At 41.2% G+C, this 19,718-nt stretch overlaps 1 protein-coding gene across 2 annotated transcripts in view; it reads right to left on the reverse strand.

Annotated features, from left to right (window-relative positions):
• Nucleotides 1-2,841: 2,841 nt before the first annotated feature.
• Nucleotides 2,842-19,718, reverse strand: part of LOC147224248 (cullin-3-like) — a 32,879-nt gene continuing 16,002 nt past the window's right edge. For both annotated transcript variants that reach the window (XM_086164568.1, XM_086164569.1), the window contains 11 exons: nucleotides 18,687-18,915; nucleotides 16,113-16,258; nucleotides 15,017-15,193; nucleotides 14,676-14,846; nucleotides 10,998-11,105; nucleotides 9,093-9,217; nucleotides 8,769-8,865; nucleotides 5,521-5,655; nucleotides 5,194-5,380; nucleotides 4,532-4,677; nucleotides 2,842-3,948 (listed from right to left, as the gene is read on the reverse strand). In XM_086164568.1, the coding sequence (XP_086020694.1) occupies nucleotides 3,817-3,948; nucleotides 4,532-4,677; nucleotides 5,194-5,380; nucleotides 5,521-5,655; nucleotides 8,769-8,865; nucleotides 9,093-9,217; nucleotides 10,998-11,105; nucleotides 14,676-14,846; nucleotides 15,017-15,193; nucleotides 16,113-16,258; nucleotides 18,687-18,915 (1,653 nt within the window). In that variant the 3' untranslated portion in view covers nucleotides 2,842-3,816. The remainder of the gene's footprint in view (nucleotides 3,949-4,531; nucleotides 4,678-5,193; nucleotides 5,381-5,520; nucleotides 5,656-8,768; nucleotides 8,866-9,092; nucleotides 9,218-10,997; nucleotides 11,106-14,675; nucleotides 14,847-15,016; nucleotides 15,194-16,112; nucleotides 16,259-18,686; nucleotides 18,916-19,718) is intronic.

Genomic DNA, 19,718 nt, shown 5'->3' on the forward strand with positions numbered 1-19,718 from the left:
CCTGCAGTACAACATTGAAACCATACCTCTCAATTGGATGTCACTGCCTTGAATGGTAGAGCCCTGCCCTGGATCACCTACAAGACCAAGCCCTTACAGTTAGCATCTTTGTCTTCCCCACATCCATCGTACTTGGGTTTGACTGGCTTCAACACCACAATCCACACTAACTGTTCAGAACTCAGGGTCAAGTCCTGGTCCTAACTGCCTTTCTTGCTGCCTCCGTTCATCCGAATCTTTCTCCCACTAGCTCTGAGGGTACTGGGCAGTTGATTTGTCCCTCATCCCTAAAGAATACCATGAGTTCAGAAAAGTCTTAGGTAAACAAGGCCCTTTCTCTACCACTCCATTGTGCCTATGATTGCACAATCTTCTCCCTGGGACACCTCCAGTCGGCTCTGTAATATTTCCTATCTGGAAATGGAGGCCATGGAGAAGTACATCCACAAGTCATACTCGTCAGGTATCATTCATCATTCATCTCCCCTGGGAGCGGGCTTCTTTTTCGTCAGCAAAAAGGACGGTTCAGTGGACTAAACCAAATTGCTGTCAAGAATAAATATCCTCTACCTCTCCTTTCTGTAGCCTTTGAACCTGCTCAAGGAGCCGCCATTTTCATCCCTTCTTGGGGGATCTTCTGCTCCTCAGTAAGATCCATCATCTCTTTGTTCCTGAGTCCAGGAGATCTATGGCTCACTGGTTTCCTTGCAATTTCCTTGTTCCAGAGTTTGACTCCTCAGCGTTCCTTTTCTCAAATCCAGAGACCTATGCCTCATCCTTCTCGCAAGTTCTTGAGACTCCTTGGGCTTCAGATACAACCCGGACTCAGCACAGCCCTCCATTAATCTCTTTTGTAAGTAAACCCCTCTAACGTCTTACCTCCTGAGTGTCTTTGCATTTGGGTTAGATACACCCTCTGAAAACCATGACAGAATATGCTGGCCATTCTGACCTCGCAGACTCTCTCTGGAGAGCCCTATCTAAACAGAGTTCTCAAATCCATTCATGATGCTGTTCTCTGCTCTCTCAGTGAGCAACAGCATCCACCACTGACAAGCATTTGGATAAGCTCACTCAGTTGCGACTGCGTCAACAATCTAATCCATCTCTTCCTTCAGAGGTCCCCACTGCTCTGCCAGGCTCCTACGCCGAACACCATGACATAAGAAGCCTAACGCAATGAGGACAACCTGTTCTTCATAGCTTAGTAACAATGATGAATTTGTCCTTCAAGTAATATTTTAGACTTGTAAATGGGATACAGAAGTACCTCAAAATTGTACTTGTTTTCCATTGAAGGCGTACACAGAAGAAAATTGCCAAGATTATTATTACTGTCGGCTGTAGAAACATCTACACTCACCAGCCACTTTATTAGGTACACCATGCTAGTAACGGGTTGGACCCCCTTTTGCCTTCAGAACTGCCCCAGTTCTTCGTGGCATAGATTCAACAGGGTGCTGGAAGCATTCCTCGGAGAGTTTGGTCCATATTGACATGATGGCATCACACAGTTGGCGCAGATTTGTCAGCTGCACATCCATGATGCGCACACCCAAAATATGCTCTATTGGATTGAGATCTGGTGACTGTGGAGGCCATTTGAGTACAGTGAACTCATTGTGATGTTCAAGAAACCAGTCTGAGATGATTCCAGCTTTATGACATGGTGCGTTATCCTGCTGAAAGTAGGCATCAGAAGTTGGGTACATTGTGTTCATAAAGGGATGGACATGGTCAGCAACAATACTCAGGTGACTGTGGCGTTGCAACGATGCTCAATTGGTACCAAGGGGCCCAAAGAGTGCCAAGAAAATATTCCCCACACCATTACACCACCACCACCAGCCTGAACCGTTGATACAAGGCAGGATGGATCCATGCTTTCATGTTGTTGACGCCAAATTCTGACCCTACCATCCAAATGTTGCAGCAGAAATCGAGACTCATCAGACCAGGCAACGTTTTTCCAATCTTCTATTGTCCAATTTCGATGAGCTTGTGCAAATTGTAGCCTCAGTTTCCTGTTCTTAGCTGAAAGGAGTGGCACCCGGCGTGGTCCTCTGCTGCTGTAGCCCATCTGCCTCAAAGTTCGACGTACTGTGCGTTCAGAGATGCTCTTCTGCCTACCTTGGTTGTAACGGGTGGTTATTTGAGTCACTGTTGCCTTTCTATCAGCTCGAACCAGTCTGGCCATTCTCCTCTGACCTCTGGCATCAACAAGGCATTTCCGCCCACAGAACTGCCGCTCACTGGATATTTTTTCTTTTTCGGACCATTCTCTGTAAACCCTAGAGATGGTTTGTGCGTGAAAATCCCAGTAGATCAGCAGTTTCTGAAATACTCAGACCAGCCCTTCTGGCACCAACAACCATGCCACGTTCAAAGTCACTCAAATCACCTTTCTTCCCCATACTGATGCTCGGTTTGAACTGCAGGAGATTGTCTTGACCATGTCTACATGCCTAAATGCACTGATTTGCCGCCATGCGATTGGCTGATTAGAAATTAAGTGTTAATGAGCAGTTGGACAGGTGTACCTAATAAAGTGGCCAGTGAGTGTATATAGGTTAAGTAAGGGAATGCACTCAGTTGCAATTGGTAAATGTAACACATTTTTTAATCAAGTTTTTTCAAATGTGAGTTGAGTTTTCATCTTAATGGGTTTCTACGACCTTCTTTTAGTAGTACCTCTGAAACTATGAATATGACTAGTCTTTTGTACTCTGAATATTAAGAAAAGAAAATGCAGAACTTCACTCAAAATATTTTTGCATTGATTATGGTGACAGACATATTTCATACAGTGACTTCGGCCTTCTCTTTAGAAATATTAATTGATTGGGGTTGAAAAAGCTCTTTTTATTCTACTTTCATTCTGATCAAAACAATGCCCTGCACAATAAGTTTACAATTTGTACACTTTAGAAATTGGTGCTAGATGAGTTCCATTTGTTCAAAATTCATTTGAGAATAAAAACAAAAGCATATTCTCCATTGAAATTTACACCACAGGGAATCTTCCATTCAAAGAGAACATATTTTGGCCAATAGACTGTAGGCCAGAATGAATATGTCTTCGAAGACCAAAAACTATCTCTGGCTGTTTTTATGCCTGATTCCCCTGATCAATCCATTAGATAAAAAATTGTCAAGTTTAGCTCCTGATATCAGTTGACTGTTACAGACCTGGACAAAATACTGGCACCAAATATTTTGCCCATGTGAAATGTGTTAGTATGTTCTAGGTATTTCAACAACCACTAATAACAGACATATTTGCAACATATATTAAGTACTCTTCATTTTTCTTCAAGTACTCAATGATTTTACCGGCATTCTAAACAAGGTCTGTACCAGCTTTGCTTTTATTTAAGAGTGCATGTGCCATCCTGTACAGCCATCTTTTAGCTATAAATAGAACACATCTACATCAACAATTAAAACAGGAGTGAACTCAAATGTTGGTCTCAACAGAGCAGAATGTTTGCTTTATAACAGAGCAGTGCTTGTTCGGAATTTTCAGTAAAGAACAGCGCACTATTAACTGGCAAACAAGCTATTCTCTCCAAAGGCAACAAGAAACTTGTCCTTACAAAACTAGAACCCCCCCTTCACTTCTCTTGGTAGCAGAAATCTAATATTGCTCGAAACTTCCCTCACGTTTACAGGGTTTTTTTCAAACACCTTTATGTGAAAGAAAAGTTCCCAGAAAGAAAAGCTTCCCAGTGTATCCCGAAATGCTTAATAAAAGCAGTTCAACAAAAACAAGGCTTGGAGTTCCTTTAACTTGATATTTCACTGAATGTACTTGTTTCATGCTACATAAGTGTACATTTTGCGGTCCTCTGGTGTTCGTGCCAAATACTCTCGCTCAATGAGTCCTTCAATGCGCTTTTTGATCACAACAGGACTTGGAAGGAATCGTGCTCGCAACTGCTGTGTGACCTGTGGAGAAAAATAAACGAAGCTCTGGTTGTTCTGTCTCACTCACTTTTCATTTCAAAAGTAAACAAATTGTGGCCAATAGAATATTTCATTAATGACCAAATGAGACAATGGTTAAATAACCTATTTCCATTCAAAAATATCTAGTTTGGGCAACATTTTCATGATCCTATTGAGTAAATTTAAGTACATTTGATATACTGATCTACAGGAATGTAGCTTTTGGTTGATTTAAAATTTTTGTAGCTGAAGTTATCTATTGCAAATTTGGTGACCATCAGGTCATTTTTTGCTGACTCAGTTTTAGTTTTGCCTTTTTAGTTACTTCTTGCATAGTAAATTGTCTATGTGATCTTTAAATACATAGATTTTAAATTTAATTAAAAAATTTTAGTATAGATATTTACCTCCAATTTTGTTCCCAGGGACCTTGAATAGTCTATAATCTGACTAAAACAATTATTCCTCGATTAATTTTGCACCAACAAAGGGCAATCTGGTATATATTTTCAAGATTTAGATTATTGGCTGGTGTCCTTGGGTTTACTTGAAGCAGTAAATGGATAATTCAGCCAAAACTTACCTCTGCTACCAAGATGTTATGCTGCATCTTCTTTCTGGACTTCATGATGCGAACAATGGCAGCCTCAATCTCATGTTTCCGATCATCATCTACTTTCTGTCGTGTCTCCCTCCTCTCTGGGTCTGACTCCCCCTGTTTAGCAGCCACTAGAAGCCAGAAAACCATGGTGAAAATGGATGACGTGCAAAACTCAACAGGAGTTCACCTTTTTATAAATATGACACTGTTCATATTTATGTTTACACTACCCTCTTAATTGTCAACTCAAACCGAAATGCACTGTGGACAGCAAAGTAAGAATTTCATTGTAAAGGGGAAAACGTTTCCACACTGTACACATGACGATAACCACCTTTGAATCTTGAACAGGTCACTAAAGAAATTTCTTGCTGATTTTAAGAATGAGTGATTAGAAAGTTATTTTAGGTATTTATAGAAAACATTTTGAAAACAAAAGCAGACACTGTGATAACTGGTAAAGAAAATTAACTAAATTAGCAAGGAATGTTCAACCCACAAAGAGTGACCCCTGTGTAGATTAAAACTATTAAGTGGCTTATCACAATTTTCATTAATCGAACATAATCTACAATATGACACAAAATAGATGCAATCAGTATGATGTTAAATTGTTTCTAATTAGGTGTGAGGAGGTAGCACACCTGTCTGAATCTTGACACGATGCAGTTTGGAGGTAAACTGGTCATTGACTGTAAACATGTGTCCACTTTCAATTTCCTTGGACTTGGGCTCCTTAGTGAGGACTCTTTGAGTCGACTTCCCACACGCCAGTGACTGCAACGCTCTAACCAGCTCCCTCTCTGGGATATCTGTCTCTTGCTGAATCTCCTGGAGAGGAATTGAAACATAAATCATGAGTGTAACACAGAGAAGCATGAAATTCTAGTCCCATAACATATGGAGGCAAGAAATACGATAGTTCAATGATACAATTGAATCTGTTTGTGAATGAGCATTAAAATCTCTACCTCAAAAGTGGACTTCTCTTGGTTGTTGAATAGCATGAGGATAGTCATCTGAAAGGTAGAGACCTGCAAGATATGCTTCCGAGTGTTGGAACCTGTTACTTGTGCCCCTCCAACTCCAACTTCTGATCCATCCTCCTGTTGACAAGTAGAATTTTGGAAATCACACAACAATCATCCAGTGCGACAGGTGTTTGTAATACTAAAGTAGTACTTTAGTAGACGTACTAAAGTTTATGAAAACACATTTTAATATTTTCTCTCTCTCTCTCTCTCTCTCTCTCTCTCTCTCTCTCTCTCTCTCTCTCTCTCTCTCTCTCTCTCTCTCTCTCTCTCTCTCTCTCTCTCTCTCTCTCTCTCTCTCTCTCTCTCTCTCTCTCTCTCTCTCTCTCTCTCTCTCTCTCTCTCTCTCTCTCTCTCTCTCTCTCTCTCTCTCTCTCTCTCTCTCTCTCTCTCTCTCTCTCTAGCTCTAGCTCTAGCTCTCTAGCTCTGGGGGAAAAAATCAGGAAACCACTGCAATTCTTCATTCTTTTTCATATCGCTATTTATAGGTATAGGTAAGGGTTTATACAAGATATCAGTCTCCACAAGTATGGTTCATCCTTGAGTACAATTTGAAGATGCCAATTTCATCTCTTCAAACAATGATATGCAATATAAAAACTGCCCCAGCCATCATTTTGCCCAGGAGGGAGACATGCAGTGGGGCAAAAAAGGTATTAAGTTGGCCACCAATTGTGCAAGTTCTCCCAGAGAGGCCTGTAATTTTTATCATAGGTACACTTCAACTATGAAATGCAGCCTCAGGGCGCCACTGCCCCGTGTCTCCCCAAGCCTACCTTGGGGGGCGCTTAGGAACGTTCTGGAGGTGAAAAGAATGTCAGATAGACTTATGAGTCTGAAACTGGAAATTGAAGGTGTGATGCTCAATGTTGTTAGTGGCTATGCCCCACAGGTGGGATGTGAATTTGAGGAGAAGGAGAAGTTCTGGAATGAGTTGGATGAAGTGATGCAGAATATCCCTTGAAATGAGACAGTGGTAATTGGTGCAGACTTCAATGAACATGTTGGCGAAGGAAATAGAGGGGATGAAAAAGTGATGGGCAGCTTTGGTATACAGGATAGGATTGCAGAGGGACAGATGGTGGTAGATTTTGCAAAAAGGATGGAAGTCGCTGTAGTGAACACCTTTTTCCAGAAAAAACAGGAACATAGGGTAACTTATAAGAGCGGAGGTAGGAGCACGCAGGTAGACTATATCTTGTATAGACGAGGTAACCTGAAAGAGATCAGTGACTGCAAAGTAGCTGTAGGTGAGCGTGTAGCCAGACAGCATAGGATGGTGGTTTTTAGGATGACTCTTGTGACAAGGAAGATCAAGATGACAAATTTCTGGAAGCTGAAAGGGGAGGAGTGTTGTATGGTTTTCAGGGAGGAGTTGAGAAAGGGTCTGGGTGGTCAGGGAGAGCTTCTAGATGATTGGACAACTACAGCTAGTGCTATCAGGGAGACAGGTAGGAGGGTACTTGGTGTGTCATCTAGAAGGAAAGTAGATAAGTAGACTTGGTGGTGGAATGAGGAAGTGCAGGAGTATATACGGAGAAAGTGGTTAGCAAAGAAGAAGTAGGGGACTGAGAGGACTGAAGAAAACAGACAGGAGTACAGGGAGATACAATGTTAAGGTAAAGATAGAGGTAGCAAAGGCAAAATAAGCGTGTACGATGACCTGTACGCTTGGTTGGACAGTAAGGAGGGAGAATATGATCTATACAAGTTGGCAAAAAAGAGTGATAAAGATGGAAAGGATGTACAACAGGTCTGGGTGATTAAGGATAGAGAGGGAAATGTATTGACAGATGCTACAAGAGTGATGGGAAGATGGTCAGAGTACTTGAAGAGCTGATGAATGGGGAAAATGAAAGAGAGGCAAGGGTATAGAGGTGACTATTGTAGACCACAAAGTAGCAGAGATTAGTAAAAGTGAAGTGAGGAAGGCTTTGAAGAGGATGAAGAGTGGAAGAGAAGTTGGTCCTGATGATATACCTGTGGAGGTGTGGAAGTGTCTAGTAGAGGCAGCAGAAGATTTTCTGACTAGATTATTCAACAGGATCTTAGAGAGTGTGAAGATGCCAGAAGAATGGAGACAAAGTGTTATGGTGCCTATTTTTAAGAATACAGGGGATGTACAGAATTGTGGCAACTATAGAGGGATAAAGTTGATGAGCCATACAATGAAGTTATGGGAAAGAGAAGTGGAAACTAGACTGAGAGCAGAAGTAAGCATTTGTGAACAGCAGTATGGCTTCATGCCCAGAAAGAGTACTACAGATGCAGTAGTTGCTTTGAGAATGCTAATAGAGAAGTACAGAGAACGCCAGAGGGAGCTCCATTGTGTTTTTGTAGACCTAGAAAAAGCATGTGACAGGGTGCCAAGAGAGGAGCTCTGGTATTGTATGAGGAAGTCTGGAGTGGCAGAGAAGTATGTTAGACTGGTGCATGACATGTATGCTAGCTGTGAGACACTGGTACGGTGTGCTGTAGGGGTAACAGAGAAGTTCAAGGTGGAGGTGGGACTCCATCAGGGATCAGCTCTGAGCCCCTTCTTGTTCGCAATGGTGATGGACAGGCTGACAGATGAGGATAGACAGGAATCTCCATGGACTATGATGTTTGCAGATGACATTGTGATCTGTAGTGAGAGCAGATAACAGGTAGAGGAAAATCTAGAGAGTCTGAGGTATGCTGTAGAAAAGAGAGGGAAAGAGAATATATTGGTAGACGGATGCTGGAATTGGAGCTGCCAGGCAAGAGGTCTTGAGGAAGACCAAAGAGAAGATTTATGGACGTAATGAGAGAGGATATGGAGGTAGTTGGTGTGAGAGAGGAGGATACAGAGAATAGGGTGAGATGGAGAAAGTTGACTCGCTGTGGCGACCCCAAACGGGAAAAGCCAAAAGAAGAAGAAGAAGAAGAATTTGATTAAACATTTAACACAATTATCTTATTTGCAGCGCACAATGACTCAAAATCCCACTAATTCCACTCATTGCTGCCAATTGTCTTTTTGGTCTCACAAAATGGTACTCAATTAATAATGAATGGTTGTCCACAGCAGACCTTGGTTAATCTCATCAAAAATATTTATCAACTGACATCCAGAGTATTGTATAATACATAAATCTTGGTCTGTCAAATAATCCAAATATATGGATCTAAATTATCTAAATTCCTTTCCCCGCTGGAACACTTGCCTTCTTGATGGGACCGTAGAAGGTGGCATTTAGATCCGCTGAGCCCATGTGATGCTGTAGTGTGAGTTGTCTGCCACTGTGTTTACCAAGATAAAACCTATGAGCACAGAAGTTACTCCTGGTTAAAACAGTCTGTCTCCGTAATCCGACCACATAATTTGAAATTTAAGCAAGAGACCCAGGCCCATTTTGTAATTCTTGCAACTTCTGAGTCCTTCTGTGAGCACATTACATTTCATATAATGTACATTCCAATCATAAATCGTATTTGTGACACAACTGCACTGAACTAATACAAGAGTATATTATTGACTTTCAACTAACCTTCTAAAGACTTCAAATGCATGTCGAGGTGAAGGAGGGATATTACATTTTGGTGTTGCTGATTGTGTCGGCCAATAACCTGTGGTCAAAACTCTTACAGTGAGATCAACACCTCCAAGACATACCTGAAAAAACACAGCACACTATTCACTCCTCTAATGATAATATTCTGCTCTCGATTTAGTTTTTAGTTCACCAATTTGGTATTCATTACAAGTAAAAATTCGTCTCGCACTACTGAGCTTTTGCAGAAGAAAACATTTTCTGCTTGTCAGTTTTCTTAGGCAAAAGTAAAAAATAAGGAAACAAAGTAAAATTAATTCAAGCCAACAAAACAACCTGTAATTGCCTCTAATCTTCTGTTAACAGTCAGTAATTCTGAATATGCAACAGAGCTGTTGAATCATGCTAAATTTCAAGAGATTTTTTGACAAACAAATCTAATGACAAATCCATGTAAAGATTAACAAAGACTAATAACAAAGAGTAACCATCCATGTAAAATGCAGATATACTGTATATTGTCACTTTAAAGATAGACATGCTATAAAAATTGGGTAAACATATATATTGATTGCTCCAGTATCCTGAGTTAACTAAGCTAAACAGGGGCAAGAATCAGGGTTGTCATAATTCATTTATCAGCCATAAAATTATGACCACTGGCAGTGCAGTAGGTGAGATATATAGTGAAAATAGTTATTTCTTATTTACCTCCCTAAATTGATCCAATGGAGGGATACTGGTGAACCTGTTCCATGGTCATATATGGTTAAGGACTTGCCTGTGATGTCTGATCCATCAGGAGTAACTAAATTCATATTGTCTAGTTCAGGGGTCAAGGTCCTTTTTGACTGGGAGAGCCATAAAAGCCCAATATTTCTAAATATATTTTATTGAGAGCCATATAGTATTTTTAATGTAAAATAAATTAAAAATGTCTTACTTTTAATATTTCCTGTGCATCGTGTATTTGCAAGTGTATATGCAGTCCCTATGTCCTCTATTGTAAGTCGCTTTGGTTAAAAGCATCTGCCGAATGCAATGTAATGTAATGTAATGTAATGCGACCTCTGGTGCTGCATGGATTTGTTCACAGTGCTGCTTTACATTTGACTGTTTCATCTATGCAATTTTATCATTGCATATTAGACATACCGCAGATCCAAATGCAAATTCGTCTGTCCGCGCAGCCTAGAATGCATGTAAACTCTGTCCTCTTTTCTTTTTGTCATCTTTTCTGCTACAAGGGTTGAAGCGGAAAAACTAGTTGGCTATCTGATAAAATTTTTACAATTACCCGGACATGCTCGGAAGCCATTGGTTCCCGACTCGACCAACGGGTAACCGTGAAATTCATCTTCAAAACTAATTTTTGTTTTGTTTAAAATGACACAGAATTATGAAGAAGTATCACAAGTATTTTAAAATCAGTTCCAAACTGATTTTTTTTTCCAACTCTCCCGAAGAGCCATAGTTTCCCGACCGCTGGTCTAGTTTTATTGCTAGTCCTGTGCATTTGTGTGAAGGGTACCATATGTTGCTGAAGACTGGTTACAACAGTAATGAGCGCGCTTTGGACAAGTCCATGCCAAAATGGATCATAACTTTTAGCTGGCAAAAGGGGGAGCCCCAGAGTATCAGGCAGGTGATCATTATGTTGAGGCTGATTGGTTTATGTCATACTTTGAAACTTTGAACTCTAATAACGACTCACTTAGTCCAACAAAAGAAACACTGCAGTGACACCGTTTATCCTTTACTCTTGCCATGGACTATAGATGGCTGAATTCATATTTATGTTTATAAAATAGATCATGTGGCAAATCAGTCACCTAATGCTAGAGAACATCAAGTGAGCTCACTGTTTTGACCAAAGACGCAGTGGCATGTTTATCTGCTCACCCCAGTTGTCTGTAGATGCTGTCTAAACTTGTCCATGGTGGTATTGGAGATGCTCATATCCCGAAACATGCCCTCCAGTTTAGAGGTGAACTGGCAGCCACACTCAGTCTGAGCAACAAGAACCAGAAGAATTCTATCAATAAATGATGACCATGAGATGCAGTCATTTCAAATAATATTACAGATGAAAAACAAATGACCACAAACGCTGAATTTATGTTTCATAGTTGTAGGTGTAAATGGTAGCCATGATCAGTTCACTTTATTTGTGCAGGATTACAATTAGGTAAGCCTATTTGACATCAAAAGTTGACACAAAAAAAAGGCTAATTTAACAGTAACAGTGAATTCTTACCTGGTGAGATTTATTTGTACAATTATAATTGGTTGTGTGCCATTATAAATAGACTATTTTAAATCATAACTGCTTTCAGAAAGAATGAAAATGGGCTGCAATAAAGTATTTGATTAATCTTTCAGAGAACATGCTCTACAAATATGACAATGACCAAAATGTTTGGTGGGCCACAAGTACTTCTGAGTCCTTTCGAGGTAACTGGCTCACAGGAAAATCCATCCATCCATTCTCTGCCACTTATCTTAGTGAAACGGAAGATTAAGGAGCCTATCCCAGCCACCATCGAGTGAGATAAGGGGGACTGGTCGGCAGTCAATCGTAGGGCTACATATTGAAACAGACAACCATTCACTCTCTCATTCAAACATCAGGCCAATTTTCCCAATGTTTCCAATTAACCTGCTGGATGTTTTTGGAGTTATATGATAAGTTTTAGTGAAATAAGTATTTGCATTAATACATTAATGTTGGCCATGACATTTCTACCAGGGAATAAATGTTTTTAAACGTTTGCGCTCTTCAAGATATTTACCTATTCTTCTCCTCTCTTCATGTCCAGAGTCTTACCTCTTTGACTTTATTTCCAAAACATCCAACATGTGCTGTTCCTCTGATGAACTCATCCCTGATCCTATCCATCCTGGTTACTCCCAAAGCGAACCTTAGCATCTTCATCTCTGTGAGTTCTAGTTCTGCCTCCTGTCTTTTCGCCATTGTAACTGTTTCTAGGCCATTAAAGCATTGCTGGTCTCACCACTATGTTGTACACCTTTCCACCTGCTTAAACCTGTCTCTTCACCTCTTTTCCACACTCTTCATTGCTCTGGATGGTAAACCCAAAGTTCCTGAAATCCTCCAACTTCTTGATCTCCCAAGTTCCTCTAATTCACACACACATATACTGAGTCTTGCTGCGACTAACTTCCATTCCTCTATTTTCCAGCGCATACCTCAACCTCTCTAGATTTTCCACTACCTGTTCTCTGCTCTCATAATAGATTACAATGTCATCTGCAAACACCATGGTCCATGGATATTCCTGTCTAACCTCATCTGTCAGCCACTGCAAACAAGAAGGGGCTCAGAGCTGATCCCTGATGAAGTCCCACCTCCACCTTATACTTCTCTGTTACCCTTACAGCACACAGCAACACTGTCTCACAGAGAGCATACATATGTCCCGCACCAGTCTAACATACTTCTCTCCCATTCCAGATTTCCTCATACAATACCAGAGCTCCTCTCTTGGCACCCTGTCATATGCTTTTTCTAGGTCTACAAAAACACAATGTAGCTCCCTCTGGCGTTCTCTGTACTTCTCTATCAGCATTCTCGACTGCATCTGTAGTACTCTTTCTAGGCATGAAGGCTAATGCTGTTCACAAATGCTTACTTCTGCTCTCAGTCTAGTTTCCACTACTCTCTCCCATAACTTCATTGTATGGCTTATCAAATTTATCCCGCTATAGTTGCAGCAATTCTGCACTTTCACATGTCCACAGGTGTATATCATCAGGACCAACTACCTCTCCACTCTTCATCCTTTTCAGTGCCTTCCTAACTTCACCTTTACTACTCTCTGCTACTTTGTGGTCTTCAATAGTCACCTCTTCTTCCCTTGCCTCCCTTTCATTTTCCCAATTCATCAGCTCCTCAAAGTACTCTTTCCATCTTCCCATCACTCTTCGAGCATCTGTCAATACATTTCCCTCTCTATCCTTAATCACCCGGACCTGTTGTACATCCTTTCCATCTTTATCTCACCCTTGCCAACCTGTAAAGATCATATTCTAGCCTTACTACCTGTCCACCTGGTCTCCTGGACACACAGTATATCCACCTTCCTTCTCTGCATCATGTCGACCATCCATCTGTACCTTTTCCTGTCATAGTCCCAATATTCAAAGTCCCTACTCTCAGTCCCAGGCTCTTTCCTTTCATCCTCTCTCTCTGCTTCCGAACCCACCCTCCTCCTCTTCTTCTTGTTCTTGTTCTTTGACCCACAGTAGCCCAATATCCATTAGTACCCTGTAGGTCATCAGTACCAATGGCGGTCGTTGTTAACCCGGTCCATGACCGATCCGGTATGACATGGTTATGTTTGATTCGCATGTTTGGTTTTGGCAAAACTTTTATGCTGGATGCCCTTCCTGACGCAACCCTCTGCATTTTTCTGGGCTTGGGACCGGCTCAGGGAGACACTAATCCATACCCCTCGAGGCTGGCTTAGGGAGACACTGGCCTGTGCCGCCCTGAGGCTGCATTTCTCAGTCCTTTTTCATATGATTTTTCAAAATATAAGGCACGATACAGCTCCCTCTGACTTTCTTTGTACCCAACATTTCAAAACAATATTGCTCCTTTTTCATTCCACCAACTAATTTACTTTCCTGCAAGTCGACACACCAAATACTCTCATACCAGTCTGCCTGATCATATTAGCTGCAGTTTTCCAGTCACCTGGAAGTTCCTCCTGATCACCCAGAACCTATCTCAACTCCTCCCTGAAAACCTTTAACACTTCCTTTTTCAGCTTTCACTATTTTGTTCTCTGCTCTACATTATCTTCCTTATCATCAGTTCCATGATACAAACTACTATCTTATGCGGTCTGTATGCACTATCACCTATCACTACTTTACAGTCACTGATCAGATTGATAGATTAAATCCTCTCTACAAGATGTTGAAACTCTCATTTAAGATAAATTCAATTCCATTTCTCTGCCTAGCAATACCATGAAATAACAACTCAAATGCTGCTCCTAAGCTTCTAGCCTTGTTATCTCTCCATCTAGTATCTTGGACACAAAGTCTACCGACCTCGCTCCTGTGCATCATGCCAACCAACTCTCTAGCTTCTCCTCATTCATTATCTCATTCATACCTTCATTGTCCCAACAGTCAAACAGTTCCTAATCTCAGTCATAGACTCTTGACTGTCCTTTTATGCGTCACTTACAGAAAATACCTTTCTATGCCTTCTGACCCAAGCCTTCTAACAATTTACACATGTACTCTGTAGGGTTATCAGCACTGCCAGTGGTGTTTGTTAACCTAGGTCACATCTATTCCACGATGAAAGTTGTAGGCTTGATTTGTGTTTTCCTGGTACCGGTTGTATGTTGTATTTATTCGGGCTTGGGACTGGCTGAAGAAAAAGACACGATTGTGACCCCATGGGGCAGCATTTCCCATACAATGAGTATCATAATGATAAACATCTCAAATATTGCCTTTTAAGATAATTTTCTTAAATTTTGTGACCTAAAACATTTCATCACAAAAGGAATAACTTGAATTTTATCACAATAATTTCACCTTGAGCTTTGAGATCATGTTCTTTTCAGAGTCGTCTGAGACACTCTTGTTGGTGAGCAGCCTTCGTGCCAGGTGCTGCTTGTAGTACCGCTCAAACACATCTTTCTCCTGCATGAAGCGGAACAGCACCATGGCCTTATCTAATATGGACTCAACCTCCTGCTCTGTCAACTGATCAAGAACCATGAAAATGAAAAAAGGTAAAAAAACATTTTCAGGAATAGAGAAATGTGGTAACTATACATTTGGAAAATAAAAAATGCATCTTAAAATTTAAACAAGAAGTCAATTTATTGGCAATGATATGTTGAGATGCTATGTTGATATGTTGAGCGACTTACCCCTTTAACTCCTCTCTTCAATTTATCATCAATGAAGAGTGAGAGGTACTCAGGTGAGCGACAGTTTATGTTAAGGAAGTATTCAAAATCACCAGCAATAGTTTGTTTAAAGAGTCGATCATTATTAAAAGATTCCAGGAGGAATTGATCAAAGCGGGACTTCAGGTCCAGCAAGCCCTGTGGAATGAGGCAAGGATGAGGCATGTCACAAATATAGTTTTCTGAAACAATGATATGTGGAAAAGATACTAAACTACTATTTGTGGATATTGATTCCTGTTTGAAGATTTTTATTAGTCCGATTGTCATTCCATGACTGATTCATTCATTGTCAATAACAGTAGGCACATACAAATTTTGAGTGTTAAACCAATAGACAAAAAGACACAACATAACATAAGAACATGTTTAAATAAATTACAAAGTTCAATTTTTAAAAGGCTGTTGGGATATTAAAATTTGTTATATGAATGTAATGTGAGAATGATTAAAGATAATTAATTGTATTTAACTGCTTAAACCTTTAGATGTAGCACCAATAATATAATATCACCAATGACTTTGGCAGAAGATACCCTTTTAAGGCTGGCAGACCACTTTAAAGGGGACATAACAACATTCTAGAAAAGAAACCTGTTTGCCATGATCTTTTTACTGAAAGGAGAAAACAAATGAACTCTTGTTCTGTGTGTGCAATGTGAAAGTCAACATTTGATGAATGATGACTCCAGGTAAATGCTAGCCACCTCTGCAAACTCTTTTAATGCAACTCCAAATGCTCAGTTGCTGATGTATTTAACATGATTTCCTGTAATTGCTGAATTAACTAAATGTGGATGATCAAAAAAACACAATGACCTTAATTTCCAATAATGTAATGACATGATGAATGCCCCTGTCCAAACATGTACATGAAAGTTTAAGATGATGAAATGTGTATTAATGACTGTCAGGATGTTGGTACCTGCCTCCACATTTACCAATTGTTGCCTATGTCATCAATATTTTGCAAAAATCAAACACTTGTTAAATTATAAGTGGAATCAATTAGCTTGGAGGTACAAATGAATAGTCTGCTTGAAAGAAAACAATATACCTGTATGTAGTCCACAGGGTTTTTTCCTTCACCTTCTTCTGACACAACAGCCTTGCCTTGTTCCCGAAGATATGAACTCATACACTCACACATTGTCTTCAGACCATTGGGAACCCGACTGAATAGTTTGAACATACATGCCAAATCTGTGGGTGGAGATACATGAGTACATACCCATATTACATTTTTGCATCATGAAAAAGGTGATATTGTGGTGGACATGAAAGGGTGTGGCCTCTCACCCCACGGGACTAAGGGTTGGGGAACATGGTTAAGCTGGGTATATATGAGCGATCCAGGATGTTCAAGTTCTAGTTTTTTGTTGGAAGAGTCAAACTCCTTCACGCCTCCGCCATTATTTAATTGCTGAAACACCACATTAGGACCCCGACGTGATGGGGATGTTTATCATCAGTTGTTGGCGGATTTTCCGTCTCTGACAATGCCCACATTTTCAAACGGTTCATTGAGACACAGGGTGGAGGGCATTTTATCCCCACCACGGGGCTACCGGTTTATGCGTGGGCAAGGCGCCAGGACACTGCCAAACAAGTTACTGCTAGGGAGGAGTTCGCTACCATGGAGCGTTTGGGGATAATGAGGGGTCTAACATTCCTTGGGCCTCCCCGCTTCACATGGTGCCCAAGGCTGGCGGGTCTTGGCGTCCGTGTGGAGGCTATCGCAGGTTGAACAACTTGACCACGAGCGACCGTTACTCACATCTAGGACTTCTCCCTGCGGCTGTCGGGCGCCACCATATTTTCTAACGTCGACCTAGTGCGTGGTTATCACCAGGTACCAGTGCACGTCGAGGATATGCCCAAAACCACGGTAATCACCCCGTTTGGCCTGTTTGAATTTCTGCGTATGCACTTCGGTATAAGGGAGCTGCCTCAATGGCTCATGGACTCGGTGCTGCACGATCTCCCGTTTGTTTTCGTTAACCTTGACGACATTCTGGTGGCCAGCCCGTCGGCCAATGAGCACCTGGAGCACCTAACTCAGGTTTTCCAATGCCTACCCGAGCATGGCTTCATTATCAACCCAGCTTAGTGTCAGTTTGATCTGTCAGTCTGATTTCTTAGGGCACCGCATTTCATCGCAGGGCGCAGTTCTGTTGCCATCGAAGGTGAAGGCGGTGACTGATTTCCCGCGTCCGGTGTCAGTCAAAGCTTTGCAGGAGTGCTTGAGCATGGTATATTTTTACAATTGTTTCCTCCCTTGTGCTGTCCACCGTCTTCGGCTGCTGTATGAAGCTTTGTATTTCAGATGTGCAAAGGACGGGTTTGACCAGACTCCAGAACGGGTTAAGGCTGGCAGCCGCTTGCGTTCTTTATCTGCAAACTGAGGGACAGCGAGCGCAATTTACAGTGCTTTTGACAGGGAGTTGTTGGCCCTGCATCTGATTAAGCAGCACTACCCTTTTCTTCGGGAGGGCCACTCCGTCATGGCGTATGTGGATCACAAGCAAATAACGGCATACCACCCTCAAGCTAACAGCTTGTGTGAGTGGTTTCACCGGTCCCTGAAGGCGGCGCTCTCTGGCAACAACTGGGTGGACCATTTGCCGTGAGTCTCACTAGGGCTAGTGCTACATGTGCAAGGGTTTTTTTGCCTGAGAGGTCTGCTCCACCTTCCCGGCTATTTGCATCCCTAAGCTCTCGTTTTCTGAGCCCTGCCCACCACTGTTTTCCATGGTCTTTCATGGCAGTGAGCTCATGTCAGCTCGTTTTGTGTTCATTAGGCATGGCCGCTAGCCTCTGCAGCCCCCATACGATGGGCCATTCTGGGTACTTGAGGTAGGCACCATTAGTTTCGTGTTAGACGTGGGCAGGCGTAGGGAGCGCGTCACGCTAGATTGGTTGAAGCCGGCACACAGAGTGGCAGACGAAGATGTGTCCCCTTTCCAGGTGCCCTGCCGGGGCTGCCCCTGTCCAGGCCTGTAGCAGCACTCCTGCAAGCCCAGTGTCTGCCGCCTCCTGTCATTGTGCCCGAGGGACGTTGCAGCTGTTTCAGAAGACTCATCAGGACTCCCGTACGGGGCTAGTTGTGTTTCCTGAGTCCCCTCTGGGTGTTGGGGGGGGGCATGAAAGGGTGTAGCCTCTCACCCCATGGGACAAGGGTTGGGGGGCGTAGTTAAGTGATCCCGGATGTTTAAGTTCCAGTTGTTTGTTGGTGTTTCGAAATTAAAGAGTCAAACTCCTCCATGCCTCCACCATTATTTTATCGCTGAAACACCACAATATCCAATTATTTGTGAAAGTTGCTGCATTTGACTAATTTCTGTTTACACATATATGTATTTCCTTTTCAACAATAGTTTTAAAAAAATATTTTACAAGGTATGGTCCAAGTTGAATATTTATACATTTAGATTAGGGCTTGGAAATATACCGACTTAATATAGTAATAGGATATTTCCAAATTGTTTATTGATTTCTTTCTTCATGGAAGACTGTGATTTGCTTTATAAAATTTGGGTAGGAAAAAAACAGATGAGCTAGAAACTGGCTGTGTATAAAAAACAACTTCAGTCATCAAGAAATTACCTTAAAATTTTAACAAATTACTTACCATCAATCTTGCCATTCTTAAGCATGTGGACAAGGCCAGAGTTCTCCATCTCCACAATGGTCTTCATGTGTTTGGATATTAGCTCTCTTTCCACTACTTTGACAATTGGCTCCTCGGTGGATTTATCCAAGCAATGAATCACTCTCTCAATCTCTTCATTAATCCTAGCTTCTACTTTCTTTATGTAAACACTGGCACAGTTTTCTGCAAGGAATTTTTGGCTCTCCATCTGAGTAGAAGAAGAGACATGAGCTCTTTTTTTTTCAATTTACAGATACAGGTGATACAACAGATACAAGCGATAATTTGGGTTTCCTTTTAAATTTTTTAGTTGCAGGTCTCCGGAAAAGGCAAATTTTGAACTCATATCAACTTTAGTGTTTGGCAAACTGGAACTTGTGAATAAGACAAACAATTCAACAGTTCAACTGCTGGCAGACTTGGAGGTTTACCTTGGTAACTGCATTCAATTTCCATCAGCTGCTTCACCAGCTTTTCAGTGATAATTCATCATAATGTATGACAGCTCAGCTAGATAGTAAGAATGTTGATACTCTACCTGATCTGGATGCTCCTTTCCGATTATGTATGTATGTCTTACACACTGTCTCCCAACAGAACTACACTAATAACAGTTTGCAAGAACATTCAACAGGATATTTTGATTGTATGATCAACAGCTATTTGGTTGCAAATGATTTTCTTCCCTGATGTAGGTTTATAAGTTATCATTGCACCTACTTCCTTTGTGATGAAGTAAAACTGTATGCAAGTCCATTTTTTTTTTTACATCCTTCACAGTTCAAGGTATAAAAACACTTGACCAGCATTTGGCTGTTTTACTGTTAAGACACATGCAGCAAAATCTAATTTTATAAGGGTAATTATGTTTTGCTTTACCAAATTTAATGAATAGCTTAGCATTGTGCATTACAATTCTAAATTGTAATGCACATTCGACCACATAAGCCATCATCAACTTTGTTTTTTATTGCTACCATTTTGGTTGAAATCAGCCTTTATGCAATAAAG

This window comes from Fistularia commersonii, chromosome 18, assembly GCF_037954325.1.
Source record: "Fistularia commersonii isolate RoL2024-O1a breed Wild chromosome 18, RoL_Fcom_v1.0, whole genome shotgun sequence".
NCBI classification, from domain to species: domain Eukaryota; kingdom Metazoa; phylum Chordata; class Actinopteri; order Syngnathiformes; family Fistulariidae; genus Fistularia; species Fistularia commersonii.